The 27,465-nt window shown below is 36.2% G+C and overlaps 1 protein-coding gene across 1 annotated transcript; it reads left to right on the top strand.

Annotated features, from left to right (window-relative positions):
* Window positions 1–1,934: 1,934 nt before the first annotated feature.
* Window positions 1,935–26,307, top strand: SLC6A1 (solute carrier family 6 member 1). Its single transcript, XM_058173119.1, has 14 exons — window positions 1,935–2,172; window positions 3,821–3,952; window positions 6,448–6,548; window positions 9,084–9,193; window positions 9,299–9,431; window positions 9,794–9,928; window positions 10,088–10,191; window positions 10,592–10,716; window positions 13,749–13,861; window positions 17,144–17,275; window positions 18,699–18,801; window positions 20,334–20,434; window positions 21,682–21,849; window positions 26,043–26,307. Exons 1-14 carry the CDS (start codon window positions 1,935–1,937, stop codon window positions 26,145–26,147), a joined length of 1,800 nt encoding a protein of 599 aa, XP_058029102.1. The 3' UTR covers window positions 26,148–26,307.
* The last annotated feature ends 1,158 nt before the right edge of the window (window positions 26,308–27,465 follow it).

Below are 27,465 nucleotides of genomic sequence, written 5' to 3'. Positions count from 1 at the left end.
TGGTGGCTGTCTCCAGGAGGGCCTTCTACCAAGTACGCTTGGTTCACCAGTTGTGTCCCTTCCTTGACCGGGATGCCTTATGCATGGTCACTCACGCTCTGGTCACTTCTCGTTTGGATTATTGCAATGCTCTCTACATGGGGCTGCCCTTGAGGTGCACCCGGAGGCTGCAGTTAGTCCAGAATGCGGCTGCGCGAGTAGTAATGGGAGCCACTCGTTGCTCCCACCTAATACCACTGCTACACAGCTTGCACTGGCTTCCTGTAGTCTTTCGGGTGCGCTTCAAGATTTTGGTTACCACCTTTAAAGCGCTCCATGGCTTAGGACCCGGGTACTTACGGGACCGCCTGCTGTTACCTTATGCCTCCCACTGACCCGTACGCTCACACAGAGAGGGTCTTCTCAAGGTGCCGTCTGCCAAACAATGTCGGCTGGAGGCCCCCAGGGGCAGGGCCTTCTCTGTTGGAGCTCCTACGCTCTGGAATGAACTTCCCCCTGGCCTACGCCAAGTGCCTGATCTTTGGACCTTTCACCATGAGCTAAAAACATACTTATTTATTCAAGCGGGACTGGCTTAATAGTTTTATTAATTTTAATTGGGGTTTCATTGTGTTAGGGTTTTTAAATTTTTAAATTTTTTAAATTTTTAAATTTTTAATATCGGCCTTTTTTCTAATATGCTCTGTTTTAAATTTTTTGTTTTAATTGTATATATTCTGAGTTTTTATCTTTTTGGCTGTACACCGCCCTGAGTCCTTCGGGAGAAGGGCGGTATAAAAATCTAATTAATAAATAAATAAATAATACAGATCCCTCACATCCTGGACATAAACTGTTTCAACTCCTACCATCAAAACGACGCTATAGAGCATTGCACATCAGAACAACTAGACACAAGAACAGTTTTTTCCCGAAGGCCATCACTCTGCTAAACAAAGATTTCCCTCAACAATGTCAAACTATTTACTAAATCTACACTACTATTAATCTTCTTATCATTTTCATCACCAATCTCTTTCCACTTATGACTGTATGACTATAACTTTTTGTTGCTACCACTAAGGGTTAAATTGCAACCTATGACCATCATTTGTGTTGTAAATGTTATACCTTTGGTGAAGGTATTTTTTTTTTCTTTTTCTTTTTGTTTTCTTTTATGTACACTGAGAGCATATGCACCAAAACAAATTCCTTGTGTGTCCAATCACACTTGGCCAATAAATTCTATTCTATTCTATTAAAATTTGAGTCTATTTATAAAGATTAAAATTGCTATTGTGATTTATATTCATGTTGAACATCAGAACTTGGAACACTGTTGATTTTCCCAGTTAATATTATTGTAAATTGTTACATTTTCATGACATTTAATAGGTAAATTCTTCAGTATAAATAAAAAAACCTTTCAGATGAGACACAGTTGAATAAAGGCACAATTACTTGAATTTAGTTACTTCTGTCAATCCTTTGAAGTAGGCTAGATCAAAAAATATTGGAACGCTATTGATATAGTTTATGAAAACAGAAATTTGAAAATCTGTCAACATTTTTCCTTCCTTCCTTCTTATACCAAAGAGAGTTAAGGCACGGTGTTCCTGTGGGTCTCACATTTTCCTGGACTAAGCTTATGTTTTAGTAACAGTCACAGCATATTGTCTTCAAGGCGACCGCTATATTGTTCTACAGCTTCTTAGCAATTTCTATAGATGTGCAAGTAAAATATATATTATAATTTGTTTTACAGATTAATGCAAACACGTATGACTGGACATCTGTTCTGATTTCAACGCAACCAAGGATCGCTTGTATTGGTACTTTAACAACTCCATCAATCCTTAGTTTGGTCACCAAGAACCGCAAAACTGCTGTCCACGTGGACTGGTGCTGACATTTCTCGTCCATCTGCAAGGGCCTCTCCGTCTAAACCAAGAGACATGGCCACAAATGGAACAAAAGTAGCTGATGGGCAAATCTCCACAGAACTCAGTGATGCCTCAATTACTAATGATAAGCCTAAGACTCTAGTAGTGAAGGTGCAGAAGAAAAAAGGAGATATTCCGGACAGAGATGTCTGGAAGGGAAAATTTGATTTTCTTATGTCTTGTGTTGGCTATGCAATTGGTTTGGGGAATGTGTGGCGGTTCCCATACCTGTGTGGGAAAAATGGAGGAGGTACATATTTAACTTATTTGTGCTGGCTATATTTGATTAGAATTCAAAGCCTTCTTTGATGAATATAGATAAGGGACACATGATTAATATAACATATCTTAATATAAGTATCAAAATGTATGACAGGGTTTTTAGAAAAACCAGCCAAATAAATTTTACACTTGAAATGCTACTGCAGTTGTTCCACCCCTCATTATCTTGTTCCTAAGAGGTGATCATTTCATTTCTCCTGTTTACAAAGTATTTGGTAAGATTGGCTTGCACAGAACTTGTGGCCCTTCCTGGAGAACAAGCCTTTTGAAAACACATGTCTTTGTCACCTCTTTTATCAATTATTGCAGTGTCCTCTCTTGGGGCTTCAGCTGATATAAATACTGGCGGGGCAGAGCTAATATGGGCATACAACACTGGTATTGTGACCTTTGCAATGGTTACCAATTGACTTCCAGGTACCATTCAGAGTTGGATAGGCCCTAGATGGCATGACAATCAGGTATTGCATCAGCTGTCTGGTTCCAACTCTTGTATAGTGATGCTGAAAGAGTACCTGCCATAGAGGAGACTTGGAAGGGTAGAAACTAGTGCATTTTAGTAGTAGCCTTAATTTCACGGCATGCTCTTCTCTCTTGATGTTTAGAACAGAATTGACAACTGTTCTATCTAAAGAAGCTTTTAATAGTTGAAGATGTCTTCTAACATAGTAATACATGTAATGATATATTGCCTTTATTAGTTTGTTATATTAGTTTTCCTCCTGTAAATACTTATGAATCCTAAGTGAGCATGGTAGTGGGAAAATTTAATAAACGAATCAGCGATACTACACCTTGGAACAAATTTACATTACAAACAACAATGTATTTGAATTATTATCTATGTTTACATCTTTCGGAGGGGAATAGAAACAATACCACCAGTAATCAAAATTACAGTAGCTGTATAATAGTGCCTTTTTTTTTACTCTTTTGTCTTTCATATCATGAGGACTACTGTGTTTGTTTCATATAATGATATATAATTATCATGAACAGCAGCTAATTTGTGCCTTGTTTATTCTGGAAGTATCTGCTATAGTCTTTTACCAGAAAGCAAAACTAGCCTGGCAGAACTGATTTCTGAAAATTAGAAATTGGGTGGCTTGAGGGGCCAGGATTAAATTGGGTGGCTGCTCAAAGCTCATCCTCAATAAGAAAGAGAAAAACAATGTCCTTGTACCTGCTAACTACTCTTGTTTTAAACTTTGCTCCACCGTTCTGTGTTGAATAAAAACTGGAAGGGAATTCAGATACAAGGTTTCTCCATTACACAATAAGAAAAATATAATTTGAAAAATAAGTGTTCTATATATGGTGGTGGGGAGAAGTCTACCACAATCGTGTTATCATTTCTAAAGCTAAAGTATATATTCCCAAGCAGTGCCTCACACACACACACAAATTCAATGGATTATTTGAGGTTTATTTTGGTTGCAAGCTGCACAAAATAAAAATAAAAGGAATGCGTTCTCACATTCCATATCTAAATGGGAAAGGGGAGCAATCCAAATTGTATAAACAATGTTTTTATCTGCATTTAATGTTAATGTTTTTTTCCTAATTTTTCTGCCTAGTATTTTTCATTCTTAAGAGACACTTTTATATCATTTCAGGGGCATTCCTGATTCCTTATTTCCTTACTTTAATTTTTGCGGGAGTTCCCCTGTTTCTTTTGGAATGCTCACTTGGCCAGTTCACATCCATTGGAGGTCTTGGAGTCTGGAAGCTTGCGCCAATGTTCAAAGGTATAATTCTGTATTATATGCATTCCTGTTAATTCTGAAATGGTCTTGCAAATGTAGGGAATACCAGCTATCATTGGAAGGAAAAAAACATATATTCTGAAACCCTTTAATGGGCTGCAGGAATGGAGCTGAATTCTTCAATTGAATTTCTTCCCCTCAGGAGGGGAAGTATTTTGGTATTTCAAGATTTCAGAATAATGTTACAAGTTTTCAGCTCCGTTGCTGTCAGCTGGTTAAGGATTTCCCCACCATAACAGTTTTTAAGAGAAAATGGCTGGCTGCCAGGAGGATTTCAGCTCCATGAGAATTTCAGCTCCTGGAAGGCAGCTCATTCACTCTGCTTAATGACCCATGAGATTGACTAATGACTGCAACAAGAAGTATGGGAATTATGGTAATTAAGCAAAGTAGTGCCTTGGACATCGTATTTAATGACTACTTTACTGAATGACTGAGATAATATTGAGGACTATCTAGATCAGAGCTGTCAAACTCGCGGCCCACGGGCTGAATGCATCATGCGCTGGTCACGCCTACACCCGGTTTAGTGAAGGGGTGGAAAGTCCTGATATGTCACAAGATGCTGCCGTGATGCAAGTTTGATACCCTGATCTAAACTATCTATCTATACTTGAGCGTTTTTTTGCTTTTTTTCACCTGTTATATGTTATTTGGCTTGTTCATGCAAGTGTCACTGTGAAAAAAGTCAGACTAAGTTTAAATATGAACAAGACAGTACTAATGGCAACAGATATAATAGCCAGCCTTAGAATTAACAATGGAGTTTGTTTGTTTATTTATTTGTTTGTTTGTTTATTAAATGTATTTCCACCCCTATTATATCCAACAACTCTGGGCAACATACAGCACAAAAGTTGGTGAAGTGGTGGATAATGTCTGCATTTTAGGATTCACTATCAACAGAAAAAGAACCATCAGAAATTGGCACTTGGTTGAGTAAACATGAAAGCCTTGGTAAAAATATTCAGCTGTTGGGATGTATCTATATCTACATCTAATATTATGGTGGCATTAATTTTTCCTTGACACTCTATAGAAGTGAAAATTGGATTTGCAGAAGCAAGACAGAAAGAGTATTGATGCTTTTGAACCTTTATATTGGAGAAGTATACCATGGATAACCCAGAAAACAAGTGGGATCAAGAGTTCTTACTTGAAGTATAAATGACAAAGCTGAAATTATCATATTTCAGATGTATTACGACAGTGGTTCTCAACTTTTTCTTCACCACAGACTCTCTTACAATACCTTTTGTGGCCATGGACCATAGACATGGACCACCAAGACTTAACACAAAATTTAAAGCACTAGATTTCATCAAGCCTTCGTGGACCCCCTGTGATTACATTGCCTATAGACCACAGGTTGACAACCACTGCATTATGAACAGACCTAGCTTTCTGGAAATTACTTTAATTATGGGGAAGATGGGAGGAAAGAGAAGAAGACAACCAAGAATAAGATGGATGGACTCAGTTGCAGAAGTGATGGGTAAACCATTAGAGTACTCAAAGTATTATGCTGGGCGCATACCTTCTGGAGAAAATCAACTTGATGGCACATAATCTATCAGAACAAAGAGGACTTCAATATAGTCTCTGCCCAAGAATCTCTAATCATTCTTTCAGAACAAAAAATTATTCCCTTTCATTTCTGGTAGTTCATAATATTCTGTCTTCTCTTTTTTTAAACCTCCAGCCAGATTTCTGTCCACTTTCATGTGATTATTTAATAAATATTAATTCCCTCTTATGGTCTTCAGTACATATAGTCTCAGTTAATTTATCTAGCTAATTGTAACTCTTTGAACACAAACAGAAGGTAGAATTTAATATTAAGATGGTATAGAACAATAGTCTAGATCAGTGATGGCTAACCTTTTTGCCATCACGTGCCAAAAGTGGCAGGAGTGGGGGGGGTCGCATGTATGCGTGCCCACACCCATAATTCAATGCTCCCCCCGCACTCCTTTGGGCACAAGATGGCAAAAAGGTTACTGGTGGGCCTGGTAGGCCCGGTTTTGCCCTCCCCAGGCTCCAGAGGCTTTCTTGAAGCCTGGGGAGGGCAAAAATGGCCTTCCCCCTCCCCCACCTGGAGATTCTCCAGAGGCCAGAAATGGCCCATTTTCTGACTTCCAGTGGGACTGGAAGTCCCAAAAATCAGCTGGCCAGTGCCCATATGCATACTGTAGCTGAGCTAGGGCAACGCTCACGTGCCCACAGATATGGTTCTGCATGTCACCTGTGGCACACATACCATAGGTTCGCCATCACGGGTCTAGATCTTCCTCTGTTAAGAGTGGCTATAATATTCAATCTTGATTTAAATATAAATGTAGAAGAAGAAAATATTTTATCTTATTTGAAACAGAGTCTTATGAAAGTTTTTTAATAGCCTTATGCTCCACTGTTAATAATGAATAAATAAATTCAAATAAATAAACAAAACAGTGATGTGCCAATTTCTCCTACAGGTGTGGGATTAGCTGCTGCTGTTCTGTCCTTCTGGCTTAACATTTACTACATTGTGATTATTTCCTGGGCCATATATTACTTATATAACTCTTTTACTACAGTAAGTGACCCTTCTTTTATTTTAAAAATAGCTGTTTAAAAACAGCTTGGTTTGATTCATACTGCCTTAAGGTATGTTAAGTTACAGACTTAGATCCAAGAATTATATTTCTATCCATTTTAAACTTGTTGTTATTTTATTGCTTTAGGCTAGATTTAATCAAATATTGTTAATTGCCATGAATGAGCCCAGATCATTTTATTTGTCGTAGCAATAATATGTATAGCTACAGAAAGAAGAGAAAGAAGCCATAATAAAGCACTACCTAAAAATTACAATCAGCAAGATAGAAGCTAATCAAATAGTATTACTCTATTAAAATACTCATAGGGCTAGCCAATATTAGAACATCATTTAAGTTGGGATGGCTAAGTAGAAAATAAACTTCTTAGTCTATCAACTATCTATGGTATGCAAGCGGGATACCAGTTTATATTTCTAACACACATAGAGGCACACGCACACGCGCACACACACACACACACATACTTTTGTGCAATGTACTATCATATTCTCATCTGCTCTTAGTCTGAAAGTCATGCTATTGTATTTATGCATTCATTTATGTAGTGTCCCAGTGACACTGAAATTTGCTTTTGGCTGCTTGCTGAGAAAGTTCTTATGAGCAACCAAATAAAAACTGGCATCCAACTTTTACCCTTTTGCTCATGCTAATTTTTCCTGCTGGAAAAGTGAGGGGTTATTCATTGCCCAAGGACACCTAGTGAGTCATTTGCTGAGCTGAAATTTCATTAAGCCATCAGTTTGGGGCCCATACAGAACTGAAAGATATTTTCCTCTTTACAAAGAAGAGTAAGATCAATTTAAATATACTGTATCTTTACATGATACATAACCGTATCTAAATTGTAACAAAATAGTTTAAAATATATGTTTTAGAAATGATTAGAATAATAGAACTTTTCCATGTTCTCTCTTCAGTGAGTTTATTGCAAAACTGTATTTGTGCACACAAAAAATAGGATGTACCAAACGCTTAGGATAAATAAGATCAATGCTACTTAGTTATCCATTCATTCAATTTGTATGGCCATCCATATCTAGGTGGGTAACAATATTTAAAAGCAATATAAAAACCACAAATAAATTGTAAAAAAATATATAAATACTGATAGAATATTTGTAGCTCAGGGTTGAACTGTGGGGTCCTTGGTGCTCTTTGAGCTTTATATTCTTGCAGACAGAGAGATGTCTATATAGCATTCAAAACAGTCAAAAAAGAACAAAAAGACCAGAACACTCTTCACCACATATCAACACCCATACGAGCAGAAATTAACACCAAGATTAGCACTAGACCAACAATCAAGAAGCAAACAAAACCTGAATCAAGGAACCACTTAGATTCTAAGAACATTTCCATCAAGAGTGACAGGGCATGCAGCTAATATATAAGAATAAAAACAAACCTATTCCCTTCTAGCAGTGATGATGTTACTTAATTTTTGTTATGAATTGTCTGCAAGAAAACCACGAAGCTCAGAGAGCACCAAGTACCCCACAAAATTATAGATGTTTATAATTATAAATATTTTCTTGACTATTGAAAATTCTAATTGATTGAGGGTCCACAAAACACAGAATAAGGAATAAAATAAAATCTATTTGATATCTACACACTTACAAACACTGAGGAAGGTCCCAAGCTTTCATTTTGGCACATGTCCATAAATTATTATGTTTTAAAGTAATAGGGGGATTAAGGTTCCAAATAAAAGAATGCCTTTAAATTATGAAATATTGCAAGAGGCAACTGTATAGTTGCAGTCTGTTTGGCGGTGAATGATGGATGGATGGATGGATGCTCTTAGGTAGCCCCAATCTTTCAAATTAATATATGTGAAATGCACTAGGAAACGGTGAGACACCACAATTATGTATTGTAAATTAGATTATTATAAATAAATCCCCAAAATGCATGCATTGTTCATATTCTTTATTACTTGCTATTTGTATATGTTCAGAAAGATGCATGTCTAATTAGAATTTAACAAAATGTAAAAGAAAAACTACAATATAATCATGAGCTTTGGAAAGAAAAAGGTCTAATTCATAGCAAATATGGTGGAAAGTGCATTTACAGCAGCAAAGTGGGAGGATTTAGCCAACTCAGAAAATTCCCAGAAGGAGTTCTGGATCGAGACCACACAATTATGAGCTGAAGAGGAGAAGAGGGAAGAAGTTCAGGATAGCCACGCTAGAATCCCTCAGGATATATTTATTTTTATTTTATTTTATTTATTTATTTATTTATTTTGTCAAATACATATTAAATAATATATATAAGTATAAGCATGAATTAAATACATAAACTGAATTTAACTTGACTGGACCCTGGTGTCTCATCTCTGGTTTGACCTAACACTGGTGACATAAATGCAGAATGTATTACTGTAGTAGTTCATCATTTCATCTTGGTCACTATTATAGAAAAGCCGATAAATCTAAGTTATATTGCTCTATCAAACACTGTTTTTATTCTTCTGTTCCAATTCTCTCTGTTTTTTAAATCAGACTCTTCCATGGAGTCACTGTGATAATCCCTGGAACACAAACCAGTGTTTCTCCAACTACAGCATAGTAAATAACACCAACTTGACAAGTGCTGTTGTGGAATTTTGGGAGTAAGTCAAGAAGTCTACACCTTTTTACTTTCTATGAATGTCCATTGTCACTTTCTCAAAACCAAATAGAATATAAATTTTTCTATATTTGTTTTCTGTTTTTAGGCGGAATATGCATCAAATGACAGATGGACTGGAAAAACCAGGCCAGATTCGATGGCCATTAGCAATTACTCTGGCAATTGCCTGGGTTTTAGTATATTTCTGTATCTGGAAAGGAGTAGGCTGGACTGGAAAGGTAAGGGAATATAAAAAAATGCATTGAAGACTGAATCAGCACAGTATTGTGAAAAATAGAGATATAGGTTCTCTTGAAGGGTCATCCCCTCAAGAGATTTACATTGTATTTTAAATGCTGTAGTATTTTTTTATATTTATTTTTCACGTCTAAACATAATTATTACATATAGGTTGGGTTTACCACTGCATACATTGCATTGTGCAAGGTGATACTATTGATATTATTCTAGATACTTAAAATAGTATTGTATCTTTCACATATTTCAAGTCAGCAAACCAGGAACATTATGTATTGTATTTTAAATTAATTGCGAGAGAGTAACAATTACTTTCAAGATATCCTCTTATTCTTTACATTAGGTGGTATATTTCTCTGCCACATATCCATATGTCATGTTACTTATCTTGTTCTTCCGTGGAGTAACATTACCTGGAGCAAAAGATGGCATTTTATTTTATGTAACTCCTAAGTTTGAGAAACTTTCAGACTCTGAGGTAAGTGGTCCCACAAATAATTTGTTGTAATTCTTATTACTGACAATCCCATGGTTATTCCTCCCACTGTATTCATTATCAACATTCTTTCTAATTTTGAATTACAATATAAGCTACCTATCCTAATCGTTTTGAAATGACTTTATAATTCTTCGTTAGGTCTGGCTGGATGCTGCCACACAAATCTTTTTTTCCTATGGTTTGGGTCTTGGCTCACTGATTGCCCTTGGAAGTTACAACACATTCAACAACAATATTTACAGGTAAAACGGTTACCATTCTGCACTAGCCTTGTGTCCTAGATATTAAAGTTATAGGAAATTGATCCAATTCATAAGAGTTTTTTCCAGTGGAAATGACTTCAATGTAGTTCAAACAGGCATACATTGTAGGGTTATGCAGATTTTTAAAGGGACCAGTTGAGGGAGATTCACCCCTCCAGTTCTTCAACAAGTTGGACTAATTCAAGTCAGTGAAGCCTTTTATCAAATCAAATCATTTTGATACATCTTCACCTGGCAAATAATGCGAAGTCCTGCAACTTGCACACTCCTATTAGCGTAATACACTACACATAATCTTCCCTGCCAGTAGGAATATGAATAAAATATCTGATTTTTGAAGTGATACTATCCCTCCATCCCTCTCTCTCTTTTCTCCCAGGGATTCCATCATAGTATGCTGCATAAACTCTTGCACAAGCATGTTTGCTGGTTTTGTTATTTTCTCCATTGTTGGATTCATGGCTTATGTAACTAAACGACCTATTGAAGAAGTTGCAAAATCAGGTATGTTATTCCTTACTCTGTGTTATTGTTTTAGTGGTAAAAAAATTAGTACAACTGAAGATTTCTAAAGTTTGCTAAGTTCTCCCAAGGGTCTACTGTTCAGCATATGTTTGTCTAACCAGGTAACATTAAACTAACTGACTGTTTAAATGTCAAAACAACAAAATGGCAGGAACCTAATCTTAAAACTCTACTAGATTGGATAGTAGTGCATCCCAAATTTTCTTCAAAACATCAGAATCTTTTCTTTGAGTACTTCCTTCTATAGGAACTGTTTTGCTTTTCAGTACAACAGAAATACTGTCTGATAGTTGAATGGAGTTATAAGAATGAAGACTCAGACTATGAGCAATTTCATGTGTTTATTTTTTATTGTCAACTAGGGCCACTTTTATCTGCACAAGTGAAACATCAATACTGGTTGCATGCTTAGCAAAATACACACTTCATACTGATATGTGGCAACCTGGCCACCAAACTTCAGAGGCCTGAAAGCAAAATGCCAATCAATCATTCAGTAGGGATTCAAGAACCAACTGGGAAATAATAACACATCTCAGTGAGAATAGTGTTGAGAGTTGGGCAGCATACAAACATAATACAAAAATAAAATAGGATGGTGGATATAACATTGCCCCTTATATGGACCACAAGTAAAGGAGCTAGAAGGAACTTGTTTGCTTCCACTGGCCAAAACAGTCAGCTTCTACCAACTGTTAACCTAGGACTTGACAACTCTAAGGCAGCATACACTAATCCAGTGTTTCTCAACATTGGCAACTTGGAGATATGGGAACTTCAACTCCAATAATTCTCCATATAACTTGATCCAGCTCTAACTTTGTCTATTAACCTGGTGTCCATTGTTATTCAACAGTAATATGTGAAAAAGATCAGTAATTTATCATAAACTATAAAGTTACATAATGACTTACCAGTTGGCTTAAACTAGTGGTCTCCCTCCTTAACTTCCCTCACAGCTCATTTCTTGCATGTGCCTTATTAACTTTTTGTAAAAAATAATAAAAAATAATGGAGTATCTTTTTGTCAAATTATGTGAATTATTGGGAGGGATAAAACTAAAATAAATCACATTAATAAGTGATGCAAAGTCATGCACCAAATAGCACAGTTACTCTTGGAAATTATATCAGTTACAGTTCTGGGGGCAAATGTAGGTCTTGAAAAGATTTTCCAAAGTTTTAATTCCTTTTAATATGCATCTCTCTTACCCAAGCCCCTGAAATCATGGGAAATGTACAACAGTTCATTGGCTGTAGTGGGAAGAACACTAGTTATTTAATATTATTATAAATTTTAGTTGTCTAATAGAGAGCAACTTCGTAAAGTGGAAAATTAGAAGCCAATGTGGTGATGATACACTGTACTACAGCATTAATATTTAACATGTTATTTATTGAATGGTAAAGCTCTTTGGTGACCTATAATGAACTTTATTTTGCTTAACTATGATATTTTAGCTACTATAATATCCATAAATATTATGTAATGGAAAGTATTAAGTGGGATCTTGCCAACTAAAATTGAATCATGAATTTTGTATTAAATGTATATTTAAGTGACAAAAGTGTTAAGTACTCGCAGATACATATTTTATTAATTTATTTATTCATAATTTAATTTCTATACTGCCCTTCTCCCGAAGGACTCAGGGCGATTTACAGCCATATTAAAACACCAAGTACAAATAACAATTTTAAAAGCGAATTAAAACCAAATATTTATAGGCCGGATCAACTAAAACGGTCAAAGACCGACATAAAACCCATTTAAAATTACAATTAAAATTATACTTAGGCTAGTCCCGCACGATGAAATAATAGTCTTCAGTTCACGTTTGAACGTCCGGAGGTCGGGGAGTTGGCGTAGCCCCGGAGGAAGTTCATTCCAGAGGGCCGGTGCTGCCACAGAGAAGGGCCTCCCCCTGGGGGCCGCCAACCGACATTGTTTGGTCGACGGTACCCTGAGGAGGCCCACTTTGTGGGAGCGCACAGGTCGTTGGGAGGCTATCGGTGGCAGAAGGCGGTCTAAAATTTATGTTTGCAAAAGCTCATAAAAATGAACATGTTTCCATAAATTCAGTCAGGGATGAAATGGCGCAAGACAAAGATAATGTGGAAGTGGGATCTCTCATCCCTTATCTGTCTCTGATTGCCAGGATTTACCTGTATATCAAGTTTTTTACTTGATATACAGTTAAATCCTAGATGGAATATGGATTAATGTAGTCAAAAAATGGTTCAGAAATGGATGGACTAAATGCAATAGATTAAACTGCAGAGTATTTTTAATTAATAACTATTTTGGATAACCTAAAACTGATTATAAAACCAATGATTTGGTTCACATAATGCTAAATTTTAGATTTATTTATTTATATTTATTAAATTTATATGCTGCCTATAAAAAACAACTCTGATGACAATGAATGAGGATGCATCAATCTTAGCAAAAACAATGACTTTATGGCTTGGCAATTCTAGTGATAATTGATTGCAGACTTTAGATTCCTTGAGGAATGGCTGCTCTTCAATTTTGACAGTAATGAAGTAGATTGGTGATTTGCTATAAAGTAATTTTGATATGAAACAACTTCATAGAATAGAATATTGTAAATGCTATTAACAGAGTTGTCCAAAAGGTAACTGGACTTTCTTTGTTTTTTCTTTGAAAACATTTCGCTTCTCATCCAAGAAGCTTCTTCAGTTCCTTTTGGAAAAAGCACCTTTGGGACAACCATGACCTGGATGATTGAGAATCTCCACAGACATTTATTCCAAATTGTTGTTACTATGTGAATCTTTGAAACTTTTAAAAATGAGCCCTGTAACATTAACTGTATTCTGCTTTTGTTTACATTTTAATTTGCATGTCATTAGTCACTTATTTCAGTTCTAATCAGTAAATTTATCATTATATTTTGAAATATACTAGTAATAATAATAAGGTCAACAAGTTTGTATTGCAAAAGAGAACTTCAGAGACAATGTATTTCTCCTTCCATTACTAGGTCCAGGACTTGCATTTTTAGCTTATCCAGAAGCAGTAACACAACTTCCCATCTCTCCATTGTGGGCAATACTGTTCTTTTCTATGTTGCTTATGCTTGGAATTGACAGTCAGGTAATAAGGACCTTCTTCATTATTATTATTCAAGGGCCCATTGTATATATTCCACCTAATTATTTCTGGGCACTTTATGTGACAAGTAAGACCATTTTTGTCATAGAGGCTACAGGCTGATAATGAGTGCAGGTGTTCACATCGATGAGAAGTTTAAGAGGCCATTTCCAGAATGATCAACACATACAGTCCAACCTACCATCACAAAAGAGCAGCTTCTGCCTCTATATTAGAAAATTCTGAGAAAAGATAGAACCTTCAGAGAACTTTCTTGTATTGTAGCTTTAATTTGAGAGATGTGCCCAGAGAAATAATTACAGAGAACTTAACTCTTTCTGCCTATATTTCTGCAAGACAGGCTGTTACGGAACCTTTCTCAAAAAATTCCAAAATGGGGTGAACTGTAGAATCTCTTGTAGGAATGTTACTATGTCATGGCTCCATACCTAGCAGTTTTCATCTGCTAAACCGGAAGTCCCCAACTTTTCCAATTTGGTGTACCGGCAGAAGGGAAGGGAGAGAAGAGAGTGGATGGTTCCATGTGAGTGGCAAGTGCGCACATTTGCATACACAGCTCCATTTGTGCCAGCGGCTCCATGGCCCAGGAGCTGGGAACCCTGTGCTAAACATTAAGAAAAAAAATTGATCCCACTACAAAAATATTATCTTCCTCTGGTTTAAAATGACAAATTCAAAACATACACAGACATTACAAATTACATACAATTTGATCCAAATATTTTCTTAATAATTCAGTGGACATGCAAATAAGAAAAAATCGGGCCAATCAAAGGCTTCATTTGATTAACAGTATTCTTGTTACCTCAACCCAAAAAACTATTGACTATAATTGTTTCTCTATGGAATTTATGCTTTTACCATGAGATGGTATAGTTATTAAAGCTTCATAAATATAAGAAATATGCAGATAAGAAATTCAAGTAGATAAACTTCTAACACTATATATATAGAAATAGCTTGTATAATATGTCTCTGTGGTGGTAAACAGAAGATGCAACAAATACTGATGACTTATAAATCATCATTTTTGCTGATAGGGATTTAAAAGTTATGGTTTTATTGACAGAACTGCCATTTTTCTAAATAGCTTCTCTATACAATTTTACAAGCAAAAATTCAATAGATCCAAAAAGGCTAACGTCTATTTACAAAGCACACAGGATTGTAAACAATCCTTACCACTACAATCTAAACAAGACCATCTTTTTCCAGAATCACTTCTTACACAACAGTTTTCTTGCTGATGTTTCATGAATGGTAGAATAGTTAAATAATAGAATAGTTGGTTGAGTTAGATCAGTGGTTCTCAACCTTTATAGTGCTGTGACCCCTTTAATACAATTCCCCATGATGCGGCGACCTCTTTAATACAATTCCCCACGATGTGGCGACCCCAACCATAAAACTATTTTCGTTTTGAATTTATCGTGCCTGAAGCCGTATTGGCTAACAATCTGAACTGCTTGCAATTGCCTTGAGGATGGAGGAATTAAAGCGGAGACTCCTCCCCTATTAAGTTTATCGCGCCTGAAGCCAGATTAGGCTAGCGATTGGGAATGATTGCAGCTGGCTTGAGAGGGAGACATCAGAGCAAAGATTTCTCTTCTTTTTTAATTCATCGCGCCTGAAGCCAAATTCGGCTAGCGATTTGAAGAGCCTGCAGCTGACTTGTGGAGTCAACCATTGGAGTGCAATTCTTTGACTTGCAAGTATACTTCCCATATTTCCGATGGTCTTAGGCGACCCCTGGCAAATCTTCATTCGACCCCCAATGGGGTCCCGACCCACAGGTTGAGAACCACTGAGTTAGATGGTTACATAAAATCTTTAAATAAATAAATAGGATCGTTAAGGTCTCAGTAATGATAGTGGTTCAGCTGTTGGATTTCTTGAAAGTCAGTGAAAATGTAAATGAAAAGTATGTTCAGCTAGAAAAGGAGAAATTCCATTGTAGGTGGCCATGCTTGCTTGTTCTTGATCTTCTCTTATATACTGTTTGTGCACGTACAATTGTTAAACTACCAGGAAGTATTCAAATTAGACTGTCTCATAAAAACTGCTTATATAAACACAAAATTAATTGTGACAGTTTTTTATTTTTAAAAACTGTAAAAAAAAGTTTTTTACTTTTAGACAGTGAAACAGATTAGAGGATTAGGATTGTATTCACCAACAATATTGATTATCTGTTAACCCAGGGGTCTCCAACCTCTCAGACCTCAGGGACCACTAAATTCATAATTTTAAATCCCGAGGACCACTAATATGAATTTTTTAAAAAGATAAATAGTATTTAGTGCAAAATAAATAATGCAAATGATTTTTCTGCGGACCACCAAAATTTTCTTGTGGACTACCAGTGGTCCATGGACCACTGGTTGGTGACCACTGTGTTAACCCATCTTCTCTACAAGTATTTATAATTTTCAGCTATTTTTCTTAAGGCAGTAATTGGACTTTTTCTTCTGAAAGCTCTAAATTCAATTGTGCCAGTACAAAGGATTAGAAATTGCCCAAAACACTGAAAAACTACAAAGCAAGATTGTCCATGTGAATATTCAGTAAACAGAAAAACTTCCAAGCACAGTGGCACCTGGCTGAGAAGCATCATGAAGAGTTAACCAAAGTTTAAATAGATGAAAGTAAATATTGTTATCAGTTCCCACTTCTAGAAATTTCCCTTCTTGCTAATCAGAATTGTCCATAGAGATCCTCTTTTATCAATATTAAAATAACTTTTATTAAAAATAATAAACATTAAGCAGAATAAAAATTACTACACTGCCAAGAGACATTTCCTATAGAAATAAAGTATGTCTCATATCTCAGTTCAGAATTGTATCCTTATTTTTTCTACCAGTTACATGTTAACGTATGTATAAAAGTAACCCATAAATAAGCTTCTAAATCAGGGGTCTCCAACCTTGGCAATTTTAAGACTTGTGGACTTCAACTCCCAGAGGTACTCAGCCAGCAAAGCTGTAAGGAACTCTGGGAGTTGAGGAACTCTGGGAGTTGAAGTCCACAAGTCTTAAAGTTGCCAAGGTTGGAGATCCCTGTTCTAAGTGGTTTGAAAACATTCTTACACTAATTATGAAATAGTCAAACATTCATTTTAGCAGAAACAGATTAATTGATCAGCTGCACCACTGAAAATCTTTCCTAATATCATCCCAAATGGGGAAAACAATAAGGTGAATGTTTGTATACCTAAATCTAATTTTTTGTTTGATTTGTGTGTAACTTCTATTCCCATTTTAGTTCTGTACAGTTGAAGGATTCATAACAGCACTAGTGGATGAATTTCCAAAACTGTTACGCAGTCGAAGAGAAATTTTCATTGCTCTTGTGTGCATTGTGTCATACCTAATAGGACTGTCTAATATTACTCAGGCAAGTTATATTTTGGGGATTATCTGTCACAAATTTGATATATTTGCATTTTCTCCTTTGAGTGAAGAATTAAGAGTTTTATCTATGCTTTTTAGATGCAATTTTTGCAACAGAAATCAGGGCTAAACAAAGAGTAGTTGAGAAATGGGTGAAATCAGCAAGACTTTCCAATTCTAGCTCCTCGGAGGTATACTGTAGAAAAGTCTTTAAAGCCTGCAAAGCTGTTTCCTCACAATGCAGTGATCCTCTGGTGATATGGACCTTTGGCTAGCCCAGAGTTTACTAATAGGAGAGATTTCAGCTTTTAATATTATCTAAAGAATTTGAGATTAGCACAGTGTGGTTGGTTACAGTATGTTGAAACATGTTTTATTCAAACTATACATGTTTCTCAAACGTAGGACTTATTCCTAGGAACAGGATTGCAGCAAAAATGTAATCATTCCATTATTAGCCAATAATCTCAGCTAGAAGGATCACTTAAAGACCTTGTTTTTGGGAATATTGTAAATTCTGCCATTGTTTAGTTTGAGAATAGCATAAAATTTGTATGTTACATAATTTTTTTAAAAATTTACATTTATATCCCGCCCTTCTCCGAAGACTCAGGGCGGCTTACAGTGTGTAAGGCAATAGTCTCATTCTATTTGTATATTTACAAAGTCAACTTATTGCCCCCCCAACAATCTGGGTCCTCATTTTACCTATCTTATAAAGGATGGAAGGCTGAGTCAACCTTGGGCCTGGTGGGACTAAAACCTGCAGTAATTGCAGGCAGCTGTGTTTTAATAACAGGCTATCTTACAGCCTGAGCCACCACGGCCCATTAATACTTATGAAGTAAAGTAAATACTTATGAAATATGGACTGCACAAGTAAAATCATATTTACCTTATTTTCAATTCAGTTTTGTCTATTTACTTATATTAAAAGCCAGAATCAAGAACTGGGTGGGGAGGAGAGTATTCTTAGAATAGAATAGAATAGAATAGAATAGAATAGAATAGAATAGAATAGAATAGAATAGAATAGAATTTTTTTATTGGCCAAGTGTGATTGAACACACAAGGAATTTGTCTTGGTGCATATGCTCTCAGTGTACATAAAAGAAAAGTTACGTTCATCATGAATTCTAAGGTACAACACTTAATGATAATCATAGGGTACAAATAAGCAATCAGGAAACAATATCAATATAAATCATAAGGTCATTATAGAACATTAAGGAGCATATAATAAAGTTATATAGTTCGGGAATGAAACAAATAGGTGTACTTGCAAGAGCTTTTTATGAATAATAAATGAATTATTGTAGCCTGTATTACAAAATAACATAAAGAGAACCTCAATGAAAAGTAAGGATAATCAGAAGTAGACATCTTAGAAAACAGCTTATAACCTGATAATCTCTTTCCCATTGCAGGGTGGGCTCTATGTGTTCAAACTTTTCGACTATTACTCAGCAAGTGGAATGAGTCTTTTATTTCTTGTGTTCTTTGAGTGTATCTCCATATCCTGGTGTTACGGTATGTCTGTCATGTTTGGTGTTTCATTTGATTAGCGTTCAAGGCAGTTCATAAGAGTTTTTTCAGTCATTTTACCCCTCAAACAATCCTATATAAACCAGCCTAAATTTTGAAAGGAAAAAATGTCTGCCCTTAAGTCGGTTCAGTTTTGGTCTATTGCAATTGTTGATTTTAATTCTGTTCATCCTCAAACACAACACTGGTATTTCCTGCCCAATGCATAGAAATATGTGTAGTGCATTTCTCAGGATAATACCTCATACATCTAACAAGATGTATGAGACACCACTATTCTGATGGACAAGCAGCAATCACATCTTACTAGGGTTCAGTTTAAGCCTGTTCTTTCCCATTCCACTCACTCTTACAACCTGAAAATGCTAGGAAAGGCTGGCTGAGGTTATGACTTGAAAGCTGGGTGCTTTGGAATTCAGTATTGATAATACTGAATTCCAAATTGCCAGATGACATCTCCCAGTAATTCTATGAAAACAGGAGAGGGGAGAAAACAGCAGCCTGAAAAGGAATAAATACTGGAGTGATCTCTTTTTCCTAATGATTACTTACTGAGGAAGAAATGGAACCATTGCAAAAAATTGTGCTAAATCCCCAATTCCTGCAGATGGTTAGGAGCACTGGTGAGTTGCTACCAGTTTGACCCAGATCGGGAGAACCGGTAGCGGTGGGAGGTCCCGCCCACCTCTCTGAATGTCTCTGTGCATGCACAGAAGCAGCACGCATGTGTGCAAGCCCCCACAAGCGAACAGGTAGCGACGGGATTTGAATCCCCCTACTGGTTAGGAGGACACCATTTCAATCATTCAGATCCAATTGCTGCAGTTTAATTTTGTCAAAGGGCTATAACCCAAATGCCAGATAGTTTTTATGGTCTGTCAGATGCAGAAAATTCATAAAGTGCAAAGTTCTTTTTTTCCAAAACACTATTTTCAGGGCATTTCCATAAGGACTTATTAACCAAATTTCATAAATTTTAACATTGCGTTTGTTGATTTTTCTGTTTTTGTAATATAAATGTATCTTAGAGAAGAAAGAGATGCATTTGATCTTGCTTATATTCTCTCCAAACAGCATTGTATTTACAGAAAGCCTTTAAACTAGGTAACAGTTCCTAATCCTACTGTTCCTGAGGAACTCTGTGTCTAGAACGCTGGACACAAATTGTTGCTCATACTATTATCTGCTGTTAAGAAAAATTAGCTATATATTAGATGTTATTTGGACTGCTACCCTTCACTTCGTGTCTCTTTACAAGGCACACATGGCTTCCATTTCACCAATGTTAAAAATCAATCCTTCCTTCAATCCTGTTCTTTTCAGTAAGATCTTCCTGAAAGGTGCACAGATAATCTCCTGAGTAAACATTCAGCTTACTGTATGGATTACATGGGGACCACTGCTACTATAAGGGTTGTTACAAAGATTCCATAATGTATTAAATCAAGCAGATACACGCATTTCTTATCAAATACATTCATTATTGAAGGCAACTAATATTTATTTTATTTATTTAGGTGTAAACCGCTTTTATGACAATATCCAAGAGATGGTTGGATACAAGCCCTGCATCTGGTGGAAGCTTTGTTGGTCTTTCTTTACTCCAATAATTGTGGCAGTAAGAAATAAAACTATTGTTTTATCATATGAAAGCTAATAATTTACTTTACCATTATGTCAAAGTATAGTTTTAAATAAACCTCTTTCTGTAATGTTTTGAACTGCAATTTACAGAACATTCATATTCAAAATAAATTAACTGAAGGAGGATTTAAGAGCATCTCTTTCCTAAGACAATACGTCATACTTCATGATTGAGTGATTAATGTTTACAGCTCTTGGGAAATAATTATGTATTCAACAGAAAAAAGATGACACCTTGATATTCTCCTCTTAAACAGATGAGGATTCATTCATTCACCCTTTAGATATGTAGAGGAAGAGTACATCTCATCCCCTAATTATGCAAAGAGGGTAAAGTTATCTGTGATCATTGTTTCTTCTCATAGACTCCAATATTCAACACCGTAGCAGGATTTTTAATGAATTAAGATTTTAAATGAATTAAAAGAAAAACAGTCTATCCTCCTAAAACCCTTGTAACTTCACTAGAATCCAAAAAAAGTTCTCTTTAGCTTAGATCAGGGGTGTCAAACTGGCAGCCTCGGGCTGGATGCATCAAGCGCAGGCCACACTCACCCCAGCTCCTCAAAGGCAAACAATGTGACATCACATGACACCATCGAGTTTGACACCCGTGGCTTAGATAATAACATATTACTTAATTTACTAGAAATTACTAGAAACATTGGTAAATTTTTTAAAGGAACGAAAGATAGATACATAGAAAGAAGGTATCTTCATATTCTTCATTTTGTGAACAGATGTTAAAAGATGACGATCATATGCAAAGAAACAATGTTTGGAAAATTTGAGACACAATTCTCTGAGATGCTATGTTCCGGCTTTCTGCTCCCATTTTAAAGTTATATTGTGTTGATTCTGCACTGCAGAGGTTTGATCCCAGAAAAATCAGAAATTCCATGGTATATAATGAATAATGTGAATAATTTATTGCTGTGTTTAAGAGAAATGTTAGAAGCATGGACTTTAGGGTCTGCAAACCTAATTTTTCTGTTCCTGTTTTTTTCTGCCATCACATTGGTAAATTCTTTTTTTTTCTTTTTTCTTTTCCCTTAATTCCCAATTGATTGGGCGTTTAGAATAACAGGAGTAATTGTTGTGAATATGTCCAATTCTCACCATTCAACTGTTTCAAACAAAACATGATACTATATGAACCAGTGTATCTCTAAATTCTAAATACAGTTTGCATTCTAATTAATCTTTTGAAACATTTTACAGGGTGTATTTATCTTCAGTGCTGTGCAAATGACTCCTCTCACTTTGGGGAATTATGTTTTCCCCAAATGGGGTCAAGGTGTTGGCTGGTTTATGGCTCTCTCTTCTATGGTGCTGATTCCAGGCTACATGGCATACATGTTCCTTACTTTAAAAGGTTCCTTAAAACAGGTAAGCTGTCTTTCACACAATACCTCAAGATTCTAGATTTAGCAGCCACCAACTTCTATTATCTTTTGAATTACAATATGAAAATATAGTATATGCATTTTGATTAACGTTTTCTCTTAAGCTAATCTTCTTGACCAGTAAAATAATAGTAGTAATAAATATATTTTCTATGAAACAGTCAAATACATATTTTGTATAAAATTATATTCAGATATATATTCTCTATAAACAGGAAAAAGTCATAACTGAGCTCAAAGTATGTCACAATATACAATGACTATAGCTGTTCAGTTCCTTTCCTTAATAATCAACATATATATATATGTAGGTCTTTGGTTATTCGGGTTTTCTCCCACGTAAAATTGGAGGTGTCTTGGCGACGTTTCGGCGAAGTCTCATTTGTCATCTTCAGGCTTCAGCTTTGTGCTTCTGGGAGCAATTGCTTCTGGGAGCACGAAGCTGAAGCCTGAAGATGACGAATGAGACTTCGTCGAAACGTCGCCAAGACACCTCCAATTTTACGCGGGAGAAAACCCGAATAACCAAAGACCTACATACAAACACCCGCAAAAACCTCAGAAAACATATATATATGGGGTGGGTTAGACAGCACCACCACCAGATGGATTCGTAACTGGCTGACCAACCGCACTCAATGTGTAGTCCTCAACGGAACTACATCCACATGGAGGGAAGTATACAGTGGAGTACCCCAAGGCTCTGTTTTAGGCCCAGTACTCTTCAACATCTTCATCAATGACTTGGACGAGGGGATAGATGGGGAACTCATCAAATTTGCAGATGACACCAAGCTGGCAGGAATAGCCAACACTCCAGAAGTTAGACTCAAGTTACAGAAAGATCTTGACAGACTTGAACATTGGGCGCTATCTAACAAAATGAAATTCAACAGTGAAAAAAGTAAGGTTCTACATTTAGGCCAAAAAAACAAAATGCACCGGTACCGTATATGTGGTACCTTGCTCAATAGTAGTACCTGTGAGAGTCCTAGTGGATAACCATTTAGATATGAGCCAGCAGTGTGCAGCAGCAGCTGCTAAAAAAGCCAACACAGTTCTGGGCTGCATAAACAGAGGGATAGAATCCCGTGAAGTGTTAGTACCACTTTATAATGCCTTGGTAAGGCCACACTTGAAATATTGCATCCAGTTTTAGTCGCCACGATGTAAAAAAGATGTTGAGACTCTAGAAAGAGTGCAGAGAAGAGCAACAAAGATGATTAGGGGACTGGAGGCTAAAACATATGAAGAATAGTTGCAGGAACTGGGTATGTCTAGGTTAATAAAAAGAAGGACTAGGGGAGACATGATAGCAGTGTTCCAATATCTCAAGGGTTGCCACAAAGAAGAGGGAGCTGGGCTGTTCTCCAAAGCACCTGAGGGTAGAACAAGAAGCAATGGGTGGAAACTGATCAAGGAAAGAAGCAATTTAGAACTAAGGAGAAATTTCCTGACAGTTAGAACAATTAATAAGTGGAACGACTTGCCTACAGAAGTTGTGAATGCTCCAACACTGGAAATTTTTAAGAAAATGTTTATATATATATGTTTTCTGAGGTTTTCACGGGTGTTTGTATATAGGTCTTTGGTTGTTCGGGTTTTCTCCCGTGTAAGATTGGAAGTGTCTTGGCGACGTTTCGACGAAGAAGAAGGAACCCCACTCAGACCCATAGTCAGCTCCATAGGCTCACCTCTACAAAACCTAGCCAAATTTCTCGCCAAACAACTACAGTCCTATGCAGAATCCATCACCTCACACGTAAAAAACTCATTCCAGTTCATAGAGATCATAAAGAAACAAAACTTACAGCCCAGCGACCTACTCGTGAGCTTTGATGTCATATCCCTCTTCACCCAAGTGCCAATCAAAGAAGCCTTGACAGCTATCCAAAACAAATATAACCCCCCCAAGCACATCCTAGATCTGACCAACCACTGCCTATCCAACACATACTTCATCTATAATGGACAAAAATACAAACAAGTAGAAGGAGCACCCATGGGATCACCCCTCTCACCTGTCATTGCCAATCTCTACATGGAACACTTTGAAACCCAAGCACTAGAAAAATCTGATCACAAACCCAAACTCTGGCTCAGATATGTAGACGACACCTTCATAATCTGGCCACACGGGAAAGAAAAACTTGACAACTTCCTCACACACCTCAATAGCCTACACCCCAAAATACAGTTCACCATGGAAACAGAAGTTAATAACCAACTTCCCTTCCTGGATGTCTTAGTCTACAGAAAACCCAATGGCTCCCTAGGACACACCATCTACCAGAAGAAAACACACACAAACCGCTATCTGCATGCACTCTCACACCACCACCAGCACAGATCAATTCCATAGCCAAGACACTCATCTCCAGAACCCCCTGCCCAGGCAGGAAACCCTACACCATCTCAGTCAGATGGTTATCCAACATTTTCTTAAAAATTTCCAGTGTTTCCAGACTTCTGAATACGATCATGCTGAAACTGACTTACAAGTTACTTTTCAATATATTAAACTAAAACTGTATTCCCATTTTATCCACATAAATAGAGTGCTGTTGAATGCTCATGTAACTTAGTCTTGCTTTATTTCCTTCTTCCTTTGTTTGGGATACCTTCCAGCAGATTATGGCATCATTTCCTCATTTCTTAAGATTCTTACATCTTTTACATTCCTTATCCTAACCCATCAAAACCTCATGGCAACTGTCAAACATTTATACAGCCTTTCCTAGTTCAGATAGATAGGAAAGATAGATGAGAATATGCTCCAGAAATTGATTGTTTCAGATCTCTAGATGATTATCGTCCGTGATATTTATAAGCAGGGAAAAATGAATATGCCACTTTAAGAATTTTCTTACTGCCACACTCTGATGGCAATGCTTTAGATAGGAGTAGAGCAGTAGTGAGTTTCAAAAATTTTTACTACCAGTTCTGTGGGTGTGGCTTGGAGGGTGTGGTGTGGCTTGGTGGGCGGGGCAGAGGAAGGATACTGTAAAATCTCCATCCCTTCCCAATCCAAGGGAAGGTTACTGCAAAATCCACATTTCCTCCCAATCAGCTGGGACTTGGGAGGCAGAGAATAGATGGGGCCAGTCAGAATTTTTACTAATGGTTCTCCAAATTACTCAAAATTTCCACTACCAGTTCTCCAGAACTGGTCAGAACCTGCTGAAACCCACCTCTGGAATAGAGTCAGGGTAATCAAATTCCTCAAATTTTCATCTCATTGAACTGCTCCAGCAAATGATGAGATGTCCAAGATTCTAAGAAGTCCAGAAAAATCAACATTATAGCACTTGGCATTTCCCTCATATGGATATCATCAAGCAGTTCAATCAAAGCTGTTTCAATGCTGCATATACTGTACATGTGAAGCCCAATGGAAATAGCTATGGAAAGCTGTCTTACAAGCATGAAATGTTTTGTTTAAGAAAACCCTTGTCCAAGAAAAGTATATTTATATATTCTGGAAATCCATATTTTCCAAATTTTGGAAAATTTGGTTTCCCAAAACTTTAGAGATTAGGTTACACTTCCTGAAGAAAAACCACATTACCATCACCTTTGGTGTAAAGAGACATTGGTCATTCCCTGGCCTTACCATGCTGATTTTAACAGTTAGCAATAGAGTTGCAACATCTAAAGCCATGTGTTCAAATTTTACGGGGGTTTTATTTTTGCAAATTGCCACAGCTACATACTCAAATATATATAAAAATGAAAATAAATAGGCATAACCAAAATTCACCTCTAAATACCACTCTAAATATTAGCACAAGAATGCAACAATTATTCTGATCATATTTAAATTTGTAAAGACTTGAGTAATTGATCAGTTGCTGGTCTGGGAATACTTGCTGTTTTATGTCTACTTCCCCCAAAGAAACTCCAAAGTCATCTACAGCAAATTGCTGGTAAAGTATTTTCTTGCTTTATCCATCTGCCTGGATGGACATAAAACAGCAAGTATTCCCAGACCAGCAACTGATCAATTACTCAAGTCTTTACAAATTTAAATATGATCAGAATAATTGTTGCATTCTTGTGCTAATATTTAGAGTCTGCCTGAGGAAGGAAGCAAAATTGTATAAATGAAATTTAAATATTCAAATTCAAGTAATAAATAATGATGTTATTGTATTTCTCTTTCCCTGTCTATGTTAGCGTATCCAAGTAATGATTCAACCAAGTGAAGACATTACTCATCCTGAGAATGGACCAGAACAAGCCCAACAAAGTAATTCTGCAAACAAAGAAGCATATATATAAAATCAGTCTTTGAAATGATTCAAAACTTCCTCTGGGGGCAAATACATAAGCACATACACACACAAACACACACAAAAAAACCATGGTTGAATATTACCACAAATTTATGTCTGAGAATAAAGTAACCTACCTCTAGTGGCACAAAAGACCATCACCACTATATAGGAAGCAATGTGGTATGATCAAACCATTTTGTGGGCTTAGTTGTTAACAATGTTTTGTGTTTCTGGCAATCCATAGACTGTTAACATTTTTATTCTCTCTCAGTAAGTGTGGAGTATCTGGAATTTATTAAAAGCACACACAGGTAGACCATTTTTAATCTTTACATTTTAGTGCAACAATTTGAACTTTTGTGCTAGTTTTTATTAATAAATTTCTTACTATTTGATTCCCAAGCTGTTATTTCTGAGAACAGTTAAATTGGAAAGCTGTTTTATATTCACCAGCAAAGTGTTTTTATGAAAGAAATTTCCAGTGAAAATACTGCCCTAGAAGTATCAACCAACTTCATTATTGGGTTGGTTTTTCTAATTTTCTCCTTACATGGAGCTATGTATTAATCATTCTTATACAACTGCCACAGGCAATACTTCCACTACCTAGTAATATCTTTTGGGCCTCTGGCATTTAATATATTACATTATTTTGTAGTAATAGAACTATCAGAATATTTTCAGTATAAGCATCTTTCAAAGTACTGGATTTTTTTAATAAAACAAAAAAGTGGCAATATGACTACCTATTTGAAACTGTGATGAGTCCCTCTCAAAGGTTGGTCCTATATAAACTGCATACATTATCTATCATTTAAGCCAGGTTTTACTTCATTTTATGTTATATAGTTATACCACTGATAAGTGCAACATATATATGGAAAAGAACCAAACCAATAGTTTATATATCAAAATCCCATAGAATACAATTTAGGGCTTTAAACTTAGCACTTCTTTAGTTGGTTTGTTGGAGATGCATCAATAATGAAGTTTTTGCTGGGAAGAAAATTGTAAAGCACTTTGAAAAAAGAATTTTAGTTTTTTTAAAAATATATTTTATGTATGTATTTTTCATGGTAATGATAGAGACAATGAAAAAAAAAATTTGATGGGCTCTAGCATGCATTTTCCACAGGAGTTTAAAATATTTCTTCCAATGTAGAAAACTGCAAAGCTCTGAGAGACCTCAATAACAATTCTTGTTTGGCAGCTATGGAATAGACAGTGAGGATCATAGGAAAATGGTTTTAAATGACGGATAGAAATGTGCAATGAAACATACTTTTCAGCAAAATCTTGTGCAACATACAGTGTTAGATAGC

Source organism: Ahaetulla prasina, chromosome 2 (assembly GCF_028640845.1).
Source record: "Ahaetulla prasina isolate Xishuangbanna chromosome 2, ASM2864084v1, whole genome shotgun sequence".
Taxonomy (NCBI): domain Eukaryota; kingdom Metazoa; phylum Chordata; class Lepidosauria; order Squamata; family Colubridae; genus Ahaetulla; species Ahaetulla prasina.
The sequence above is the reverse complement of the archived record's forward strand: the minus strand, read 5'-3'. Positions and strand labels throughout refer to the sequence as shown.